This window comes from Bubalus kerabau, chromosome 16 (assembly GCF_029407905.1).
Source record: "Bubalus kerabau isolate K-KA32 ecotype Philippines breed swamp buffalo chromosome 16, PCC_UOA_SB_1v2, whole genome shotgun sequence".
Classification (NCBI taxonomy): Eukaryota; Metazoa; Chordata; class Mammalia; order Artiodactyla; family Bovidae; genus Bubalus; species Bubalus kerabau.
The window spans coordinates 62,304,033-62,323,275 of record NC_073639.1 but is presented as its reverse complement, the minus strand read 5'-3'; the positions used below and the strand labels follow the sequence as shown (position 1 = coordinate 62,323,275).

Sequence of the window (19,243 nt, the reverse complement as noted above, 5' to 3'; positions counted from 1 at the left end):
TTCTTTGGCTTCTCGGTATCCCACTTGCCTTCACTTCCCACTCCCTTCCAGAGTCAGCTCTCTCTTGTTTCCTAGCTTCCCAGTTCACGCGTGGTCCTTCCCTCCCCCCTCCAAGCAGTAAGAAAGTCAGAACTGAATCCGCCTTCTCCATCTCAACTGTTACCGCCCCCTTTATCAGAATCCCAGCAGCAAACTCTCCATGCCCAAGTTCTGCAGCAACTGCTACTGTTCCCCCTTCACGGGTGACAGGGAGGCCAGACGGCTCATAATCTGATCGCTTTCCTTGTTCTCTGACACCCTGGAGAAACCACACATTCCATTTGGTGGTCGTCAGAAATAACACGCTTAAGCAACCTGGAATTATAAAACTGCTTAATTAGAGAGAGATGGTTTCACTGGGATATGCCCAGTTCTCCCCGGTGGTTCTATCTCCTTCTCCAAGTGCCTCCCCCTACCCCGCCAGCAGCTAATTGCTACCTTTAGCGTTCTCTCTCCCTTTATTTTATTTTCTGTGACATCAGGGCTTGCTTATAAAGAAAAGTACTCTCTTCCATGTTCCAATTCTGTTTCTCCATCAGCAAACTCTAGACATTGACCTGAGTAATAAGGGTGGAAATCTTGTGCTTCCAAAGTGTCTAGCTCTTAAGTAAGCACCTACTTTGTGCTGCGTGCTGGTGATATGACCAGGAGCCAAATTATCTTCATGCTGATGGGGCTTACAGTTCAGAGGAAGAGAGAGATAATTTTTTAAATATTGTGAGAGGTGATCTAAAAGAGTGATTTAAAGGGTGTAACAGGAGCACCTAATTAAGTAGTTGGGGAAGAGTCCTCATAATAGGTGACAGCTAGCTGAGAAACAGAAGATATTCAAGTGTTAGCTCGGCAAAGAGTATGGGACCAGACATCCATCTGCAGAGAAGGAGCTTGGTCTTCATAGCAAAGCACCTGAAAGAAGGGCCCAAAAGCTGTTCCCTGAGTCTGCCCTGAAATCTGGGGATATGTTGGGAGCCCCCAGACTTGACTTATCTAGCTTCTGATGTGTAGATCAGCGGTCAGTAAACCACAAACTGCATTCAAATATGCCCCGACACCTGTTTTGGTAGATAAAATTTTACAGCCTTGCCTATTTGTTTGTCTGTTGTCAGTAGCTGAGGGGTATAGTGGTGACAGAGGCTGTGTGACCTCAAAGCCAAAGTAGTCACTGTCTGGCCCGTGGCAGAAGAGAAAGGCCGCTGACCTTTGTTCTGGATTCACTCATTAGGCCAGTGGGAAGTGTGGGGTCTGGGCCAGGGGACCAGCTCTCAGCCAGTGGGGCCTGAGAACTGGGGGATCCAAAGACAATGACAAGGGAACAGAAATAGCAAGGTAGCTGGCAATAGGATCTGAGTCCAGGCTGTGTGGCTCCTGAGGCTGCACTCTTACCCACCAAGCCGGACTGGTGGTACAAGATCAGCCTGAGAGGACACAGGAGGGCCTGTCCCCCAGAGCCAATCAGATGAGCAGGCAGGGGTTCCCAGAGACACAGGGACATAGGACCTTTCATGAGGTGGTCATATCCTCACCCACCATGGGGCCAGATGGACAGAACAGGAGGCTTCCCAGCAAGATAGCCAAAGACTGACCACCTTTTCCATCACCTCTGGGCTTCTGCAACACCTTTCTTCCCTCATAGTGCCCACGTTACTGCACGGTCCTTCTTCCACTTATCCATTGAAAGAGAGCTTCTCAAACTTAAACGTGCACACCCATCACCTGGGAACCTTGTTAAATTACAGATGGTTCTGGGCTTCAGCAGGCCTGGAGTGAGGTTCTAATTCTGCAAGGTCAGACATGGGAGTGAACGGATGACTGGATGCCTGTCCTTGGTCCTTAGCAGATGTGGGTACATCCACTTCAAGGGGTCCCCTTGTGAGTGACCTGTACCCAGGCCATCAAGACAGAATATAGCAACATGGATATGAAGTCTCTATCCATAGCCTTTTACATCATCCATTTGTGGATACACAACATGTTTTTATAACCTTTTTCTCACTCTAATTTAAACACATCATATGTTCAGTACCGAAAAAATTGGAAAAGACAGAAAACCACAACGAAAATGAGTAGTTTCTGCATTCTGTGGCTTTTCCACTTGGAACTATAATATGAGCATTTCCCTGAATCAATAGATATCTTTTGCCAGGATTATTTCTTTTTTAATTTTTTATTTTGGAATAATTTTCAACTCAGAGCAAAGTTGCAAAAATAGTGCAGAGTTCCCATGTACCCGTCGCCTAGCTTCCCCTAATGTTACATTTAATATAATCATAGTTCAGTTAGCAAAGCCAAGAAATTAAGATCAATTCCCTTACTAGTAGCTAAACTGCAGACCTTGTCACATTTTGCTCATTGTCCCACAGATGTCTTTTTCCTGATCTAAGGACCAAATCTAAGATTCCAGATTGCATTAGTCATGTCTCCCTAGTCTTGGCTTAGATGGTAAAGAATCTGCCTGCAATGCAGGAGACCCAGATTCGGTCCCTGAGTCAGTAAGATGCCCTGGAGAAGGGAATGGCTACTCACTCTTGAAGAATTCCATGGACAGAGGAGCCTGGCAGGCTATGGTCCATGGGGTTGCAAAGAGTCAGACGTGACTGAGCAACTTTAACTTACCTTCTTCTCCAATCTAACAATTCCTTGGTCTTTTCTTGGTCTTTCGTGAATGTCATGCTTTTGAAGAAAGCTGGATAGTTATTTTGTAGAATGTTCCTCAGTTTGGGTTTGTCTCTTGTTTTCTCCTGATTCAATTGAGGTTGTAAGTTTTTGACCAGAATACACAGCAGTGATACTGTGTTCTTCTCAGTGCATTGTATCAGGGATTTAGGCTTCAGTGATTTATTACTGGGGATGTTAACCTTAATTAACCTTGGTTAAGGCAATATGTCCATGGGGTCGCTGAGAGTCAGACACGACTGAGTGACTTCACTTCCACTTTTCACTTTCATGCATTGGAGAAGGAAATGGCAACCCAGTCCAGTGTTCTTGCCTGGAGAATCCCAGGGATGGGGTAGCCTGGTGGGCTGCCATCAATGGGGTTGCACAGAGTCAGACACGACTGAGGCAACTTAACAGCAACAGCAAGACAATATGTGCTGGATTTCTTCACTGCAAAGTCACTCATTTTCAGGATGGTATTTGGCTGGCTGTATGGCTTTGCATTATTGATCCTATCATAACCAGACCCTCTTTGTACACATTTACTTTGTCACCTGTTTTTTTTTTGTTTTTTTTTTTGCTCTGTTACAGTGAATGCTGCAGTGGCCATTCCTACTGACATATCTATTAACCCAGATCCCTGATTTATTAGGATAAATTCCTAGAAGTAGAATTGCTGGAACAAAAATTATTCACTTTTTAAAAAACATTTATTTATGTATTTATTTATTTGGCTGCACGGGGTCTTAGTTAGGATCTTTGGTCTTCATTGTGGCCTGAGGAATCTTTAGTTGAGAACTCTTAGTTGTGACATGTGGGATCTACTAATAGTTCCCTGACCGGGTATCAGACCAGGGCCCCCTGCATTGGTAATGCAGGGTCTTAACCACTGGGCCACCAGGGAAGTCCCTGTTCATATTTTTAAGGCTGTGCATGCCTGGGGCAGGGCTGTTTGTTTCTGTTTGTTTCTTTCAATCGGCTTTATTGAGGCTTTATTGTATATCTGTACAACAAACCACATAGATTTGAAGCACACATTTCAGTAAGTTTTAGCAAATGTACGCACACGAATAACCACCACCCCATCACTGTACACAATATAAAATTTTATATAGACAATCTGAACTTTCTTTCATTCCCCCAAGTTCCCTGATGCCCCCTTACAGTCCGTCCTCCCCCATCTCGCCCCAGGCAACCACTGATCTTGTTCCATCTTTGCAGTTTACCATGGCCTATTCTAGATCTTCATGTAAATCACAATGTCACAATATGTACTCTTTTGTGTCTGTCTCCTTTGATTGGCTAGAATGTGTGAGACTCATCCAGTCTATTGTGTATCACAAACATTTGTTCCTTTTTTATTGCTGAGTAATACCCTATTGAATAAATATACCACAATTTGTTTATCCATTCTTCCATGAATGGACGTTTGGGCTGTTTCCAGTTTTGGGGTATTATGAATAAAGCTGCCATGAACGTTTACCTGTGAATGGACATATATTTTCCTTTCCCTTGGGTACACACCTGGGAGTGGAATGCAGGGTCCTAAAGAGGTTTCTGTTTAACTTCATTGAACACGGCAGGGTAGGTTATTTTCATGTCCATTTTATAGCGCAGGCCCCAGAAAGCTGAGGGACTTGAATAAAAGCCAGGAGAGGACGAGAAAGAGAACCCTAGATACTTTTCCTGTTTATTTCCTTTAATCTTCAGAGCCACCCAGAAGGTAGCAGTTGCAATTCCCATTCTGTAGGTGATGACAGTGAGGCTCGTGGACATGTAGCAAGTTGAGGTTCTGAGTCCCCCCTCCTGAGACCCCAGCCCTGAGTCCACGTTCTTTCCCCACATATGATCCTGCCTTGTTGGAGACAGAAGGCAGGGGAGCTGGGCCATCTTCTCCCCTCCTCTTCTCTGCCTATCCTTCTCTGCATCCTGTGGTCCATCCTGCCCCTGCCAGTGAGGGCAGTCGCCCACGAAGCTGGGGCCAGCCCCCTAGAGATGAGCGTGATGTGTGTGCAGGGCCAGTGACTGTTGCCCCATGATCAGCTTGGAGCCCTCAAAGCCACAGCAGGCACCAGGGAGTGACCCCCACTCCAACCTTCTACCAAAGGTGTCCAGTTTCTGCCTCCCTAAAAGGCGATCCTCAGAGCGTTGATCTCCTGGGCTGGTGGGCAGCGGGCGAGGGCAGCGGCAGGGGCCTTGTCTCCCCGGCCACATCGCAGGCCCATTAGGAGCAGGCCTGAGTGCTTTCCAGAGCTGATTAATGGGCTGGCTGTGACCTGGAATGTCATTACTCCCTGGGCTGGAGGGCCCCTCAACTGGGTCCTTTGGGTCTTTACTGCTGATAATAATTGATGCTTTCTGTGTGGTTGCAGGGAAAGTTCTATCTGGTCATCGAGGAGCTGAGCCAGCTGTTCCGATCCCTCGTCCCCATCCAGCTGTGGTATAAATACATCATGGGTGATGATTCCTCCAACAGCTACTTCCTGGGAGGGGTCCTGATCGTCCTCTACAGCCTGTGCAAGGTGAGGTGGCCTGGGGGCTAGAGGGCTGGCCTAAGGACGACCCGTTCACCAGCTGAACCTGGCAGGTGGGGGGCGGGCAAGTGAGGAACCTGGATAAACACCCTCATCTCTTTCTGTTGAACTGAAAAGCAAAATTCACACAATATGAAATTATTTGACCGTTTTATAGTGAGCACTTCAGTCACTTAGAGGATTCTCAGTGTGTGTCACCACCACCACTGTCTAGTCCAGGATGTTTCACACAGAAATGCCCACAAAGAAAGGTGGCCCAGTAGAAGAGAACCTTCCTGCCAGTGCAGGAGACACAGGTTTGATCCCTGGGTCGGGAAGGTCCCCTGGAGAAGGAAATGGCAATCTTCTCCAGCATTCTTGTCTGGGAAATCCCTCGGACAGAGGAACCTGGTGGATCACAGTCCATGAAGTCGAGAAGAGCTGAGCATGACTTAGCAGCTAAACAACAGCAGCAGCAACTTGGGAAGCCTCACTCTTCATTCTTCCATCAGCCACTGGCCACCACAGGTCTTCTTTCTGAAGACTCTCTGGATTTACCTTTTCTGGGTGTTTTCATGTAAATGGAATCATACACTCTGTGATCTTTAGTGTCTGGCTTCTTTCACTTAGGGTTGTTTCTGAGGTTCCTCCACATTGTACCATATGTCAGTACTTTCCTGCATTTATGGGTACAGCCATCCTAATTTCTTGCCCACAAAACTCACTATATGCTATCCTTTCTCGTTGTCTTCTTCACAACAACCCTTCCAGATACATTCCATTGTCATGTCAATATTATGGGAAGTGTACTGAGGTCCAGAGAGAAGTAACTTGTCCAGTGTCACTCAGCTGGAGATCACAGAACAAGCATCAAACCCAGGCAGGCTGCCTCCAGAGTCTGGAGATCTCAACCCACCAACAGCACAGCCATGGAATTTGTTTTCTGTTCCTCTTAAATTGCACACCCTCAACTCTGCAAATCAGTATAGAGCACTCCTCTTTTCATTATTAGTGCAGAGTCAGATTCCCCACTCCCGACAATAAACACATCCTCCTCTTTCTTTTTCCGTATCTATTTCTGGCTTTAGAGAATCCTGGAAGAATCGTGTGTTCCCTTTCCTTAAAGCAGGACTAGCCAGGCAGTCCATGTAGAGTCAACCACTGGGGCTTGTCTTGCCTGCCGATTCTGATCTGCTGGCTGTGGCTGACAGGAGTGCTAGATGGAGAAGGATGATCACAGCCTGGCTCAGAAGAAGAGTGATCGATTAGCAATGCCTGCCCTGGGCTTATGGTGGGGGAAGAGGCAGTAGGCATGCCATATATTCGCCATCCTGGCCCCACTGGCAGAGGAGACTGCTAATGGGTAGCAAGACAAAAGCCAAGTAAAACTAGTGGGAATGGTGAGTTTTAAATGGGAGGATGTACCCTACAGATGGTCAAAGATGAGGCCCATGGTGAGAAAGATCCTGAACCATCCTTGGATAGTTTGTAGCCATCCACTCACTCTCCTTTCAGTCCTTCGACATCTGTGGCCGTGTGGGCGGAGTCAGGAAGGCCCTGAAGCTTCTCTGCACCTCTCAGGTGAGTTGGCTTCTGATGGGCCTCCCCGAGCTCATAGGAACTGGGAGCTGGGAACAGACCACACTGTGCTTCTGAGGGTACCTCTCCAGCACGGGCCACAGCTGTGTTTGTGTCTTTCTCCCTCGCTTCTGTCAAGCAGAATTACGGAGTCCGGGCCACGGGGCAACAGTGCACAGAAGCTGGTGACATCTGTGCCATCTGCCAGGCTGAGTTCCGAGAGCCTCTGGTCCTCATGTGCCAGGTGAGCAGGGCCGGGCGGGACCGCTGGAGATGGGCGCCACGGGGCCACAGGGCCCTGCCCCATGCAGGGGTCCCAGGTGCCTGTCCTCTGGCCAAACCTCAGGGCTCTGGGCTGGGTTTCTGGGAAAAGTGTGGTGAAGCCTGGAGTCTGTCAGACCCTAGTATAAAACTCAGTTCTGCCTTTCCCAGCTGGCTACCCTGGGGCAGGTTACTTCACCACTCCGAGCCTTGGTTTCATCAGTAAAATGTATAAAATGCACATTTTGGTATGGTACAGTGTCAGAATGTTCTGCACGTGAATCTCAGCGGGTGTGTGGACCCCAAGTGGCTCAGTCCATCTCCCCAAACTGTGGTTGTTTTCATTTATAAAACAGGTATCATAATAGTGCCTACTTCATTTAATCATAAGAGCTATTCTTATGATCAAATGAAATCATCCCTGGGAAGAGCTAAATTTGAAATATTCAGCCCTAAAACTTTATACTATTACAGTTATTAGTATCATTATAATTATTACTACCACTTGTTTTCATTATTAGTTGGGGGTCACCAACTCATAGTACTGGTCAGTTACTTTTAGCTGCCTAAACTTACCCCTTCTCCTCCTCCCCTCCAACCCTTCCCCCTCCCCCACACCTTCCTGACATGGGGGCGGACTAAGATGTCAATTCAGCAAATGTGTATGAGTCAAAGCATCCTATCAGATACCGGGCAGGGGAGGCAGGGGGCACACAGGCCCTGTCCCCTTCTCTAGAAGCACACAGTCACCCTGGGGAAACAGACACATACATAAATAACTATGAAACAAGGCAGGCAGTGATAAGTGCTGTGTAAGAGAGATTCATGCAGCATCCCAGGGGACCGGGCCAGAACGCGATGAGTTGGAGGTTGAGAAGGCTTTGGGGGAGGCGTAGCCTGCAGACTGGAAGGAATGGGAGAGCAGACGGCTCTCCCCCATCCCCTAGCCCCCACCACCACCCAGGGGTAGGAGTACAAGAGATGGGGGCCTTTTATGGCACCAACAAAATTTTTTTGTTTTTGCTGTTTGGGGATGTTTAAGAGATTCGTTTTTAATTTTTAATTGTATTTATTTTTTAAATTGAGAATAAATTTGTGTGACTCAAACAGTCAAAAAGGAGATGAAGAAGTCATGATGATTAAATGCAGTATGGGACCTGATACAGAGAGAGGACAGGAGAGAAAAACCAGTGTTGTAAAATCCGAAGAGAGGCTAGAGTTTAGTCCATGGTCATGCCTCTGTGTGGGTTTCTTTCTTGGCTTTGACAAATCGACCATGGTGATGCAAGAGGATGGTACTGGGGGAGACTGAAACTGGGGGAGGGGTGTCCAGGAACTTTCCATGCTACCTTTGCAGACTTCCCTGGTAACTCAGCTACCACCTGCAATGCAGGAGACCCTGTTTTGAAAGACCCCCTGGATAACGGATAGGCTACCCACTCCAGTATTTTGGGGCTTCCCTGGTGGCTCAGTCAGTAAAGAATTGCAATGCAGGAGATGTGGGTTTGATCCCTGGGTTGGGAAGATCCCCTGAAGGAAGGCATTGCAACCCACTCCATTATTCATGCCCAGAGAATCCCCAAACAGAGGCACCTGCTGTGCTGCAGTCCATGGGGTCACAAAGAGTTGGACACGACTGAGCGACTAAGCACAGCACAGTACAAGATTATTTCAAAATAAAAAGTTCATTAAAAAGATATTCTAAAGATACAAAAAGGGAAGTGATGACAGGGCTCCTTCACTTATCCCTAGCTCCCTAGGCCCCTAAATACCCACACAGGCAACCATTGTTGCCAGTTCCCTTTATATCTTTCCAGAGATGCTCTGAAAAGTTTAAATACACAACACACACCATAAACACATCATTTCCAAAAAGACCTAACTCGTGGCCCATTCTGTCCAAGCTGCATTCTGCATCATTTCTTTTTGATTTGAAACTCTGCCTGAAGAGATTGCTCCTTATTTGCATAACATCCCATTTTATGAATTGACCATCTTTGTTCAACCATCCTCCCATTGACAGGCCTTTAGTGGTTCATAGTCTTTTGTTACCACAAATATGGTTGTCAGGAGGGATCAGGGATAGGGAGATCTGTAGCACCTACCTGGACTCATTGTGTTGATTAAATGAGTTAATTCAGGTGCTGCATCTAGAACTACACCTGGTCAGGGTTCCATAAACACTAGCTCTCACTGGCACGTATTCCATTTCACACGTGTGCAAGCTCGTAGTAGGATACACTCCTAGGAGTGGAATTAATGGGTCAGAGGGTTCTGACAGATACTGCTCAGTCGCCTTCCATAAAGTGTATCTGTTTGCGCTCCCAGTGAGGGGAGTGGCGTGCCCTCTTGCTTCGCCCCCCTCACCAACACACCACATTATCAAGCCTTTCCTGAGCCTCGCCAATCTGACAGGTGACAAACACTATCTTGGTGCAGTTTTCACTTGCATTTGTCTAATTATGAGAGCAGATGAGCATCTTCTCATATGCTTCAGAGCCATCTGTATTTCCTTCTCGGTAGCAGTGATTATTTGAACATGATGTCAAGGTGAAAGTTTTTCTTCTTCCTTGATGGCAGTCTCTCCAAGCCTTTGTGTGTCTCTCTCCCATTCTTCTCCCGGTACCAGTATGTGTCCCCATCACTGGATTAGAATTGGCGGGAGGGGTTGGACAAGACACCGCCATCCCAGAACTAGGAGCAGTGGCCACACCCAGTGCTGCTGAAGCCCACATACCTGGCCGGGCCCAGTACACACCCCAGTCTTGCTCTGCTCCTGTGAGCTGGGCTTAGAAGGACAAGGACAAAGATGCCTTCCACAGGGAAAAGGGCCTCAGTAATTCCTAAATACACCGAATGAATGAGCAAATGGATGAATGAGTCACGTGTTACATCCTCATTAAAGGCTTCCCTGATTCTGTTTCCCCAGACTAGTCAGCACCCCTAGCTATGCAGCCTCCAGATGCTAAGTTTTTCCTTAAGAGCACTTATCCCAGTTGTCAGCTAGATGGCTAATTGGGCGACTGGTTAGGTCGGGTCTGTCTCCTCTTTGCCAGATTGTGAGCCACTTGGGAGCGGTGACCGTGTGGTCTTAGTAGTGTAACCACAGTACTGACTCAGTAAACATTGGCTGGATGGAAGGAATGGGATGGTTGGAGAGATGGATGGATGGGTGGATGGGTGGATGGGACAGATAAGATGGATAGAGCACCTCCTGAGGGCAGGATCTCTCCCAAGTCCACACTCCAGTATACATAGCCAGGGAAGGGTTAACCATCCAGCCCCGCCTGCGATCCCCCACCAACCACAAACTGACCTGATGCTACACATCCCAGCCTGGAAGGACCCCTCTGCCCCCTCCCTCTGTAGACACGCCTTTGTTTCTCTAGATGTAGGAGGCAGTCCTAGGTCATGAATGCCTCCAGCCCGGCCCCTGGGGTCCTATGTGCTTTGAATCTCTTAATTTGGCACTGGATTCTGTCCTGTCTGATTCTCTGAGAAGGAGACCGTGAGCTCCTAGGAGGCCAGGGACCAGGTCTTCATTATGCTGGTATCTCTAGAATCTTCCACCTAACCTGCATGGGAAGGCATTCATTTGTCGGAGTGCAGGCCGGGGCTAGGCAGTGGGGTTACAGCAGCAGGAGTCACTGCCCTGTGGAGCTGCTGGGCCTGCTGACCCCTGGATCCTGCACTTCAGACCTTGGTGAGAATCTGGGCACGGCCTTCAAGACTCTGCATGGCCTCCTCACCTCCTCCCCCCCACTACCCTACACCCTGTAGCCACTTAGAGCATCTCGAGATTCTCAAACACTTTCCCGTCTCAGGAGGTTTGCACAGCTGTTCCCTTCAGCCTGGAATGCTCTAGCCCCACCCCTTCTTTTCCCCCAGTTAACCCCTAAGCATCCTTCAGACTTCAACACAAGCATCACCCCGCCTCCAGGAATGTCCCTTGACTACGCAGGGCAGAAATCGTCTGTCTTGTTCACTGCTGGGTCTCAGCTCCTAGGACCAAGGCGGGCATGGGGTGGATGCTGGGGGAGGCGACCCCAGTGATCTTGATTGCTGTCTCCCGCAGCACGTGTTCTGTGAGGAGTGCCTCTGCCTCTGGCTGGACCGTGAGCGCACCTGCCCACTCTGCCGCTCGGTTGCCGTGGATACCCTGCGCTGCTGGAAGGACGGGGCCACTTCGGCACACTTCCAGGTGTACTAGGGCTGAAGACTGTGGCCCTGGGGCTCACAGGCACACCAGGGAGATGATGGAGGGTCAACGGTGTCAGGACCACCTCTGAGAGCTTCCTTGAAAACAGCCCTCGGCCCCGACTGCCCTCCCTCCTGCCTCTCTCCATCCAGCCACCCGTCCCCCACCCCACCCCCACCCTCACCTTCCTCTCTTGTGCTGTTCACAGCCTGCGCATCCTTTGCCTCCACATGGAGACGCCTTCTCACTCACACTTGGTCTCCACCGAGGTCAGTCTCCCTCCTCCCTCCGAGTCAAAGAACTGATAATGGACCAGGTTCTACCTGTTGGTGATCATAACCCGTGGTGACCTGACACCTGATGCTGCAGACTGGAAAGAGGCCTTTCAATGCTGCCTCCCCGCCAGGGCCCCAGGTCTGCAGATGAGAATCACTGTGAAGTACTTTTCAAATGCAAATGCTGGGCCCCACCTTAAGCCTACAGGAACTTCGTGTATCAGAACCCTCAGAGTGAGCCAGGCAAGGGCCTTGAACTTTCGGCCCAGATGACCTCCTATAACGCTCACACCGCCCCAAGGTGGAGGTACTGTTGTCTCCTCTGTTTCACAGATGAAGAAACTGAGCTCAGAGCTCCATGTGGAAACATTCCCAGGTCACCCGGCGAGCAGTGATGGACCAAGCTTCCGACCCCGGCCTGTCTGGCTTTGGAGCCTGCCTCTTTCCCACACACTGATGTGCTGCTCAGACACTGCGGGCATGAGGCCCCTCAGTCATTTTTTTTTTTTTTCAACGCACAGGAAGTGATTCTGACGTCATCGATGACTCAAGTATGTAGTGTGTTTCATTTGGACTGGGTTGAGGATGCTAATAGTGAATGCCAGCTCTGAAAATCTAGTCGTGATTGGGTTCACAGAAAATTTTGGTCCTTAAAGCTGCTGTTTAGCTGGATTCCTGCCAGGATGCTCAGTTGTGATTGGGTATCTTCCAAGTGGCGCAGTGGTAAATAATCCATCTGCCAGTGTAGGAGACATGGGTTCGATCCCTGGGTTGGGAAGATCCCCTGGAGGAGGAAATGGCAACCCCCTCCAGTATTCTTGCCTGGGAAATCCCATGGACGGGGGAGCCTGAAGGGCTACAGTCCACGGGGTCACAGAGTCAGACGCAACTGATCGAGCACAGCACATGGCACATCAAGAAAGGCTGGTTCCAGAGACCTCCCCGGAGGCAGTGGCTAAGACTCTGTGTCTCCAGTGCGGGGGCCTGGGTTTGATCCCTGCTCAGGACACTGAGATCCCACGTGCCATGGGACGTGACCTGAAAGTGAAAAAATAGAAAGGCCGCCTCTGGTCCAGATGCGGGTGTTACTGGGTGTCCCCTCCCGTATTTATTTCTCTTCTCCTTTTGTCCTGTCCCTCATTTAAGTCTCAGGCTTGTCAACAGCTCCTCTGGCCATTGCCTTCTCCTCTGGTAGCCTTCAGAGCAAAAGGCAAGATCCTTGTTATGGATTTTTTTCCACAAGCCAGTATGCTGGCAGAGAGCACAGCAGCAATCCATGTTTCCCGGAATGTCTCTACCAGAGCTCCTAATCTCTGTAACACAAGCTCTCCACCCACGAGACCCTCTCTGCTTTGAAATCTGGGGGGAGAAGGCACAAGTGGCCCCTTGGAAGCCACTGGAATCTTGCCTGGCCTACCCACCCTCCCAGCGCTATTCTCTCACTGTCAACCTCAGCACCACAGGTCAGTGCCAACAGCATTAGAGAGAGAGCAGTCTGGGTGGCTACTGAGCAGATGAGCAAGAAAGCCCTGAGAGAAATGGTGGGAGCCTTGCTGCCACCTCACCCTCAGCCAGGATTCTCATGCCCATCCCATCCCCAGGAGATTCAGGGCATTCACCCCTTTTGTGCTATCAAGTCAGGACCTTTCCTTTGCCTGGCATCCCTGGCTCTTTCCTGGTACCCAGCAAGACATCCCTTCCAGGGCAGCGTGGTATCTTTCAAGCTCTGTTACTATGGCAATGGCCGTGATGTTAACAATCCCACTTGCCTGGATAATCAAGTCGGAAGGGGAAGTGGGGCCAGGGGGATTTGGCTGCTCTGCCCCCTCCCCCCTCTCCCCCGCCCCCCACCCCGCCACCTTGGGGAAGAACTGAAGGGACACACCAGGAGCTTCTACAGCTGATTTTTATCAGAAGGATCATCCTGCCTGCAGATGCCATCAAAGAAGCATGAGAAAATGCCACTGAAGAAGACTTATTAATGTGCCAGCGTGTGATGGAGCAGACAGAGCAGTCTGCTGGGAGTCAGGCCTGGAATTCTGATTTCAGACTCCGCATGGCTTTGGGAAGTCACTTTACCTCCCCGTAGCCATCTCCAGGGTGACAAAGCCTAGTGCATTATCTACGGGAACCAGGGAAACCAGCAATGTAGATTACTGATGAATACCCCAACCATTTTGTCAATTACACTCATGCCACCAAAAAAAAATATTGAACATTCTGCAAATAATGAGCCTTGTCTCAGACACTATAAAGACTGTCACATGCGGGAGACATTTGGGGGGGGCAGGTGGGATGATTTAGTTTAGATTTTATTTATGTAGCCCACCCTAAAGTCACGTTCTGGAGGTTTCCTTTTGGGGTGGGAGGATTTAACTTCTGCTCAAGGCAGAGAAACAGTGGCCAGGGGCAGAGGTTTCCAGACGTCAAGCTGCATGTTTTCCCTAACACGAGAAAAGCAGCCAAGAGTCACCATTGGAAAGAAAGAACAATGCCACTGTCTTTTATCCACCTTGGCTCTGCAAACTCATTTGTTAGAGGCAGGGTTAATTGAGTGTCAGGTGGGAGAGTCCTGCTCTTAATATTTTATGATTCACTGGCTGAAGTTCCACGGAGTCCTTGGAAATGGCTCTCCTAATGTAAAAGAGCTTGAGCGTAATAAATATGAGATGAAAAAGAAAAAAAAAAAACAACACAAGCTTTGGACCTGGATGTCATAGGTTCATTATCTCCCTAAGGGGAGCATGTGAGAGGCATGGGAAGACTTCCAAGCTGCCAAGACCTGGGGTTGGAAATAGGAAATGCAAAGTGAGTCCTGGAATCTTAGTATGTTTGCTCTGGGCCAAACAGAGCCGCCTTTGGTGTATTTAACGTCCCCTTAAGTTGCAGTCTGCCAATAAATATGATGTGTTGATAAAAGTTACATCTGGGTTTTGAGTCTCCATTTTCCTCTGAAGCCAGGTGGACCTGTTTTAGGACAATTTTGAAGAGATGTTTTGTGCAGGGGGTGGTGCTCTGATGGCAGTTTTTCCCCAGAGTGGATCCCATTGAGTTGCACATGATTTATTAAGGAAGTGCTCCCAGGAGAAACCAGTAAGGGAATGGGTGAAACGAAATGGGAGAGGGAGGAGATGCAGCCCAATAAGAGGGCGACTTTCAGAGAAGTCCCAGCTCAGCTTGGTCCCACGGGCAGCTCTGGAGCATCAGCTGCATCTCAGAATTGGTCCAACCCTGAGGTTTCTGTGCTCCCAGCCATGGGCTCATGCGGGAGGTGGGAGGGACTCTCAAGCACTCCACTCAGGAGGCCCCAAGCCTCTGAAAGTGTCAGGTGCCACAGAACGCACTAAGATGCAAGATGGCACTGAGAACTGGTAAGAGGGATCAGAAGGGACCTCAGTGTGGCATCTGCAGTGCCCACTGCAGCCTTCACTGTAGGCTGAATGACACCGGGTGCATGGGCTGATTCAAGAAGGGTTTTCCCAGACCCCAGATGATGATGGGTATTTAAAATATAAATAGCAGTAGTGACAACTGGTGCCTCTCAGGTCAGCATTAGGAAGCCAGCCACACAAGCATCATCAGGCAGAACCTTTTGTTGGAATTATTGGTAAACCAAGTCAGCTATGTCTTGAATAAAAGGACTCTATTTGGTTCATGTAACGGCATGGGCTTCAGGTACAGCTGGATTCAGGAGCTCCAAGGACATTAGAATCACGTCTTTCCATCCCTCGGTTCTGTTTTCCTTTGAGATGCTTTAATTTTCAGGCTGTCAGATCCCATGTGTTGGGAAGAGGGCACCCCGAAGCTCTGTGCTTGTGTTCTACCAGCTTCACAACTTCAGCAAAGAGCCCCTGCTTCACCGAAGCTCCAGCAGGAGTCTTGAGCCTTATTCTCATTAGTTTGTTCCCAAACCAACCATTTTAGCTCTGAGGACTCAGAGCGCTGAACAAGCTTGTATTGGGTGTTGTGCTCTGGACGTCAGAACAGAGTTGGGTGGGAAAGGAAGTCCATCCCTCCAAATCTTATGGACTGAGAGTGGGGAAGCAGTGGGTCCCCAAAGAATAAAGGACCTATTATCTAGAAAAACAACCTGTCCTCAACCTACCATTCTTAGGAAGAAACTAGAACTTGGTCTCTTGGTACAACTCAGACCAGATAAATGCAGGTGAAAGTACCCCACCCAGAGCGGTTCATTCATCCTTAGCTGAAGACATGAGTCTGTAGGCTCACTTGCTTATCTACATGATGTCATGCATAAATGATGCTTTTGTGCACTGACCTTGGACTGTTGGACACGTTCTCCCAATCTGTTGCTCAACCCAAGGGTACTGCTTAGGCCAGTCCTCCCCTTGGGGTGTTCCCAGGAACCTGACAGATGAGTGTGTGGCCTTCTGTCCCAGGGAAGGGTGGCATGTGCGGCCAGATCCTTCCATAGTCCTTGGGGACCAACCTTCCAAGAGGAAATGAACACGCAAAGGCCTTTGGCTGGAACCACACAACTAGTTTGTTTGTTTTTTAATAAAGTCATTACAAATATGTACAAAGCGTCTCCAAGGTATGAAATTCCTCTTACAAAAGAGCACAACGAACCAGCAAGGGTAGAACCCGGAACGGAATGTCCCCAAGCTTATTGCCCCTCCAGCTGAGTCAGAGGCCTCACTGAGGATCCAAGCAGCCCCACAGCTATCCCCACCACACATGGGGTTCCTGGGCGCTTATAGTGCAAAAGACCTTGAGGGGAGGAAATTGGGGGTTTGAGTTGGGGAGGACACAAGGAGGGGAGAAAAACTTCCCGTGTCCTAGGAAGTAAGTCAAACAGACCTGGTTTGCAAATGAGATTCTTGTCCCAGGGACCTTACAGAAACCAGGAACACAAAGGGCCAGGAACAGATACAAAATCCCCAGCTAAGCCATCCAGCCTGTCCTGGAGTGCCCCCAAATGCAACCTAAGTGGGGCTCCCCTGCCGCTTGCTGGGCCCCAGGCATGTTCTTGCCTTTGAACTAGCGATGCTGTGGAAGGACCTCAGTGGAGCAGGACGGTTAGCTCACGGGCTTGGAGGGAAGTGGGACCAGGGCAGCAGAGAGGGGCGGGGTCACAGAAGCCTGAGTCCAGACCTTGGCTCAGTCACTTCACTCTTCGCATGCAACTTTAGCTAAGTTGCATAGCCTCTCTGAGCCTCAGCTTCCTCAACTGGGAATAATACCAGCACTGTCTTCCAACGTGGGCGTGAGGAATAGCTAAGGGGTAAATGCAGAAAGCACTTAGCACAGCTTCTTTGCTGTGTGAAGCAGCAAGAACCAGCCTTTTCGTGCTGGGAATGAGTTGAGGTCATCGGCTTTTGAATCGCCTTCATGAGAGTGTAGCTCTTAGTAAATATAAATTCTGTAGAACAATCTGCCAGCAAGGCTTGGGGTCACAGCGATGACCTGACAAATCTGTTAAAGACCATGAACCAGACTGGAAAGAGACATTGAGTATCGTCTGGTTCTAAGCGGGTCTACCCCTCCATTATCAATACATAAATCTCTTCCCAGAGGACATTCTACAACCTGGCATGTTGTAGGTCCTCAATAAATAGGTGTTGAATGAATTAATTAAACTTTTAAAAAGTAAACTTTCAGTTTACACTTTAAAATGACACTTTTGACATCAGCTTACTCCATCAGTTCCCATGGGACTAGGCTAAAGTGTCTAGCCTGCCTCCTTCATCCCCTAAACCAGCTTCTGACCCTGTGATGGGCCCAGGTGGACTTAAGGGGACATTCGGAAAAGGAAATGGTATCAACATAGAAAAACAAAACCTGTATTCTGATCACTGCACCTCTAATACCAGGTGGACACTCAACAGTTCCACAGTGGCAAGCCAGTGTCCCCAAAAGACATCTGTATAGCATCAAAGAGGACTTTCCTAATTTCCCAAGCAAGAGGGGAAGTGATATTTTGTCACTGTCAGGAACATGAAAATAAAGGTAGGCATGCATGAAATCAGATCCATGAATTGTGAAACCAAAGTCACAGGTCCATTGTTCTGTGACAGTACTGTTTAAATCACCCCTTCCCCCTCCCCAAACTAGAAAAGAACTTTAAAATGAGACCACTGGAAGAAGTGGGGGGAAAGTCTCCAGGATCCCAGTGAAAGAGGAACAAAATGGGAATTGGGTTCTAGGAAATGCACCGTCTAGAACCATGGACAGCAGCCAGGGAGGCACAGGGCTCCCCAAAGAACTCTATTACTCAAGCTGTGTCTATGTCCAAGGGAATAGGAAAGGGAACCCCAAATTTTAAAAAGGGAGAAGAGATCGTCTCTGCTCGTGGGAGTTGGGGTAAGGGAGAGAAGCTTCCAGAAGGGAATGGATCTAATCTGGAATGTGGAAGTCCCAAGAGGATTCAATCCCTGTGGCTCCTTGATCCCTGCCTTCTGAGAGCAACCAGAAAGAAGGAGGCCCTTCTGTTTGCTCCTCACCTCATTATGCAGCAAGCTACCTAAACGATGATCTCAGAGGCCTCCCTCTGGTTTGCACGGACACACACACACACACACACACACACACACACACTCTCTCTCTCTCTCTCACTGCTGTCTGCTGAAACCTGATATGAGGTCTTTTTTAAAATTTATTTCAAAGCCTCCCTCCCTCTCTCTCTCTCTTCACAGACGCTCTGCAGTGCAGCTAATCAAAATCAATGACTCCTTGGCAGCCAGAGAAAAGCAAGGGGGTTGGGAAGGGGGAGAGGGAGGGATGGTGCCAGCACTTTGCATGCTGTGGAAATATTTTTTAAAAAAAACCACCACCCCACTATCTCATGCAATCCAAGTAATGCAACGGGAGAGACGGTGGAGACAATATATACATATATATCATGCTTCAATTTCCTAATACAAATGTCCATCAAGAAGTCAAATCTCATATAAAAACAAGCATTAAAAACAACCCCTTGTCAAAAATCGGGGCAGTGGAGAAATGCACTCAAATTAATGATGTGCAAGAAAAAGCCAGGGTTAGATAAATACACAGTTTCTAATAATACAAGAGAATATATACAAGGGACTTGGCTGTAAAGCTCCATCAGGAGGGTCCTGGGTGCCCAGTTCTCTCAGCAGTGTGACTTCATTGAAATGAGAATTGCCCCAAACCCCAGCACTTGGAGTGTGTATCCTCCAGTGGAAATGTCATAAGCTAGTCAGGGTCGAAAAAGGGGATTCTCTGACGTTTAACCTGTGTCCAGGTGGTCAGCACATCCCCACTGTGGTCTTGAAGGTGCAGCCTTAAAGCAGCAGAGAGCTGTGATCAAGAACAACTATGGTGATGAAAACCCCCTCCCCAGAAAATGGGGTCAGCTGGAAAGTCTAGCGTCTGCCTAGGAAAGTGACTGACAAAGCAGAGGCTGTATTTCATTTCATTCTAGTGAACTTGCCTTCTCTGAGTTCACGGCTTGGTGGGGATGTCACCTGCCGCTCTCTGACGACCGTGCCTACACACCCATCCCCTGTAAACATAACTGCAGGAAGGGCTCCAGCCATGAGGGAAACAAATCGTCTATAAACAAGCTTTCCTTTTGGCTCTGCTGAGTTCCAAGCTGTCCGGGAGGAGAGGGGAAGCTGCCCTCACCTTCAACAGTTCTGGGTTGCACATTTCTTTAAAGGGCTATTTAGAAAAACATAAGGCATGGACTTACTTATTTTTCAAAGAAAGAGACAGCTCCCAGCTTGCAGCAGCACTGA

At 48.7% G+C, this 19,243-nt stretch overlaps 1 protein-coding gene across 4 annotated transcripts in view; it reads left to right on the top strand.

The window, feature by feature from the left end:
* Positions 1-14,440, top strand: part of RNFT2 (ring finger protein, transmembrane 2) — a 62,223-nt gene extending 47,783 nt beyond the window's left edge. For all 4 annotated transcript variants that reach the window (XM_055550946.1, XM_055550945.1, XM_055550943.1 and 1 more), the window contains 4 exons: positions 5,067-5,216; positions 6,723-6,788; positions 6,928-7,029; positions 11,122-14,440. In XM_055550946.1, coding sequence (XP_055406921.1) covers positions 5,067-5,216; positions 6,723-6,788; positions 6,928-7,029; positions 11,122-11,256 — 453 coding nt within the window. In that variant the 3' untranslated portion in view covers positions 11,257-14,440. The remainder of the gene's footprint in view (positions 1-5,066; positions 5,217-6,722; positions 6,789-6,927; positions 7,030-11,121) is intronic.
* Positions 14,441-19,243: the final 4,803 nt, after the last annotated feature.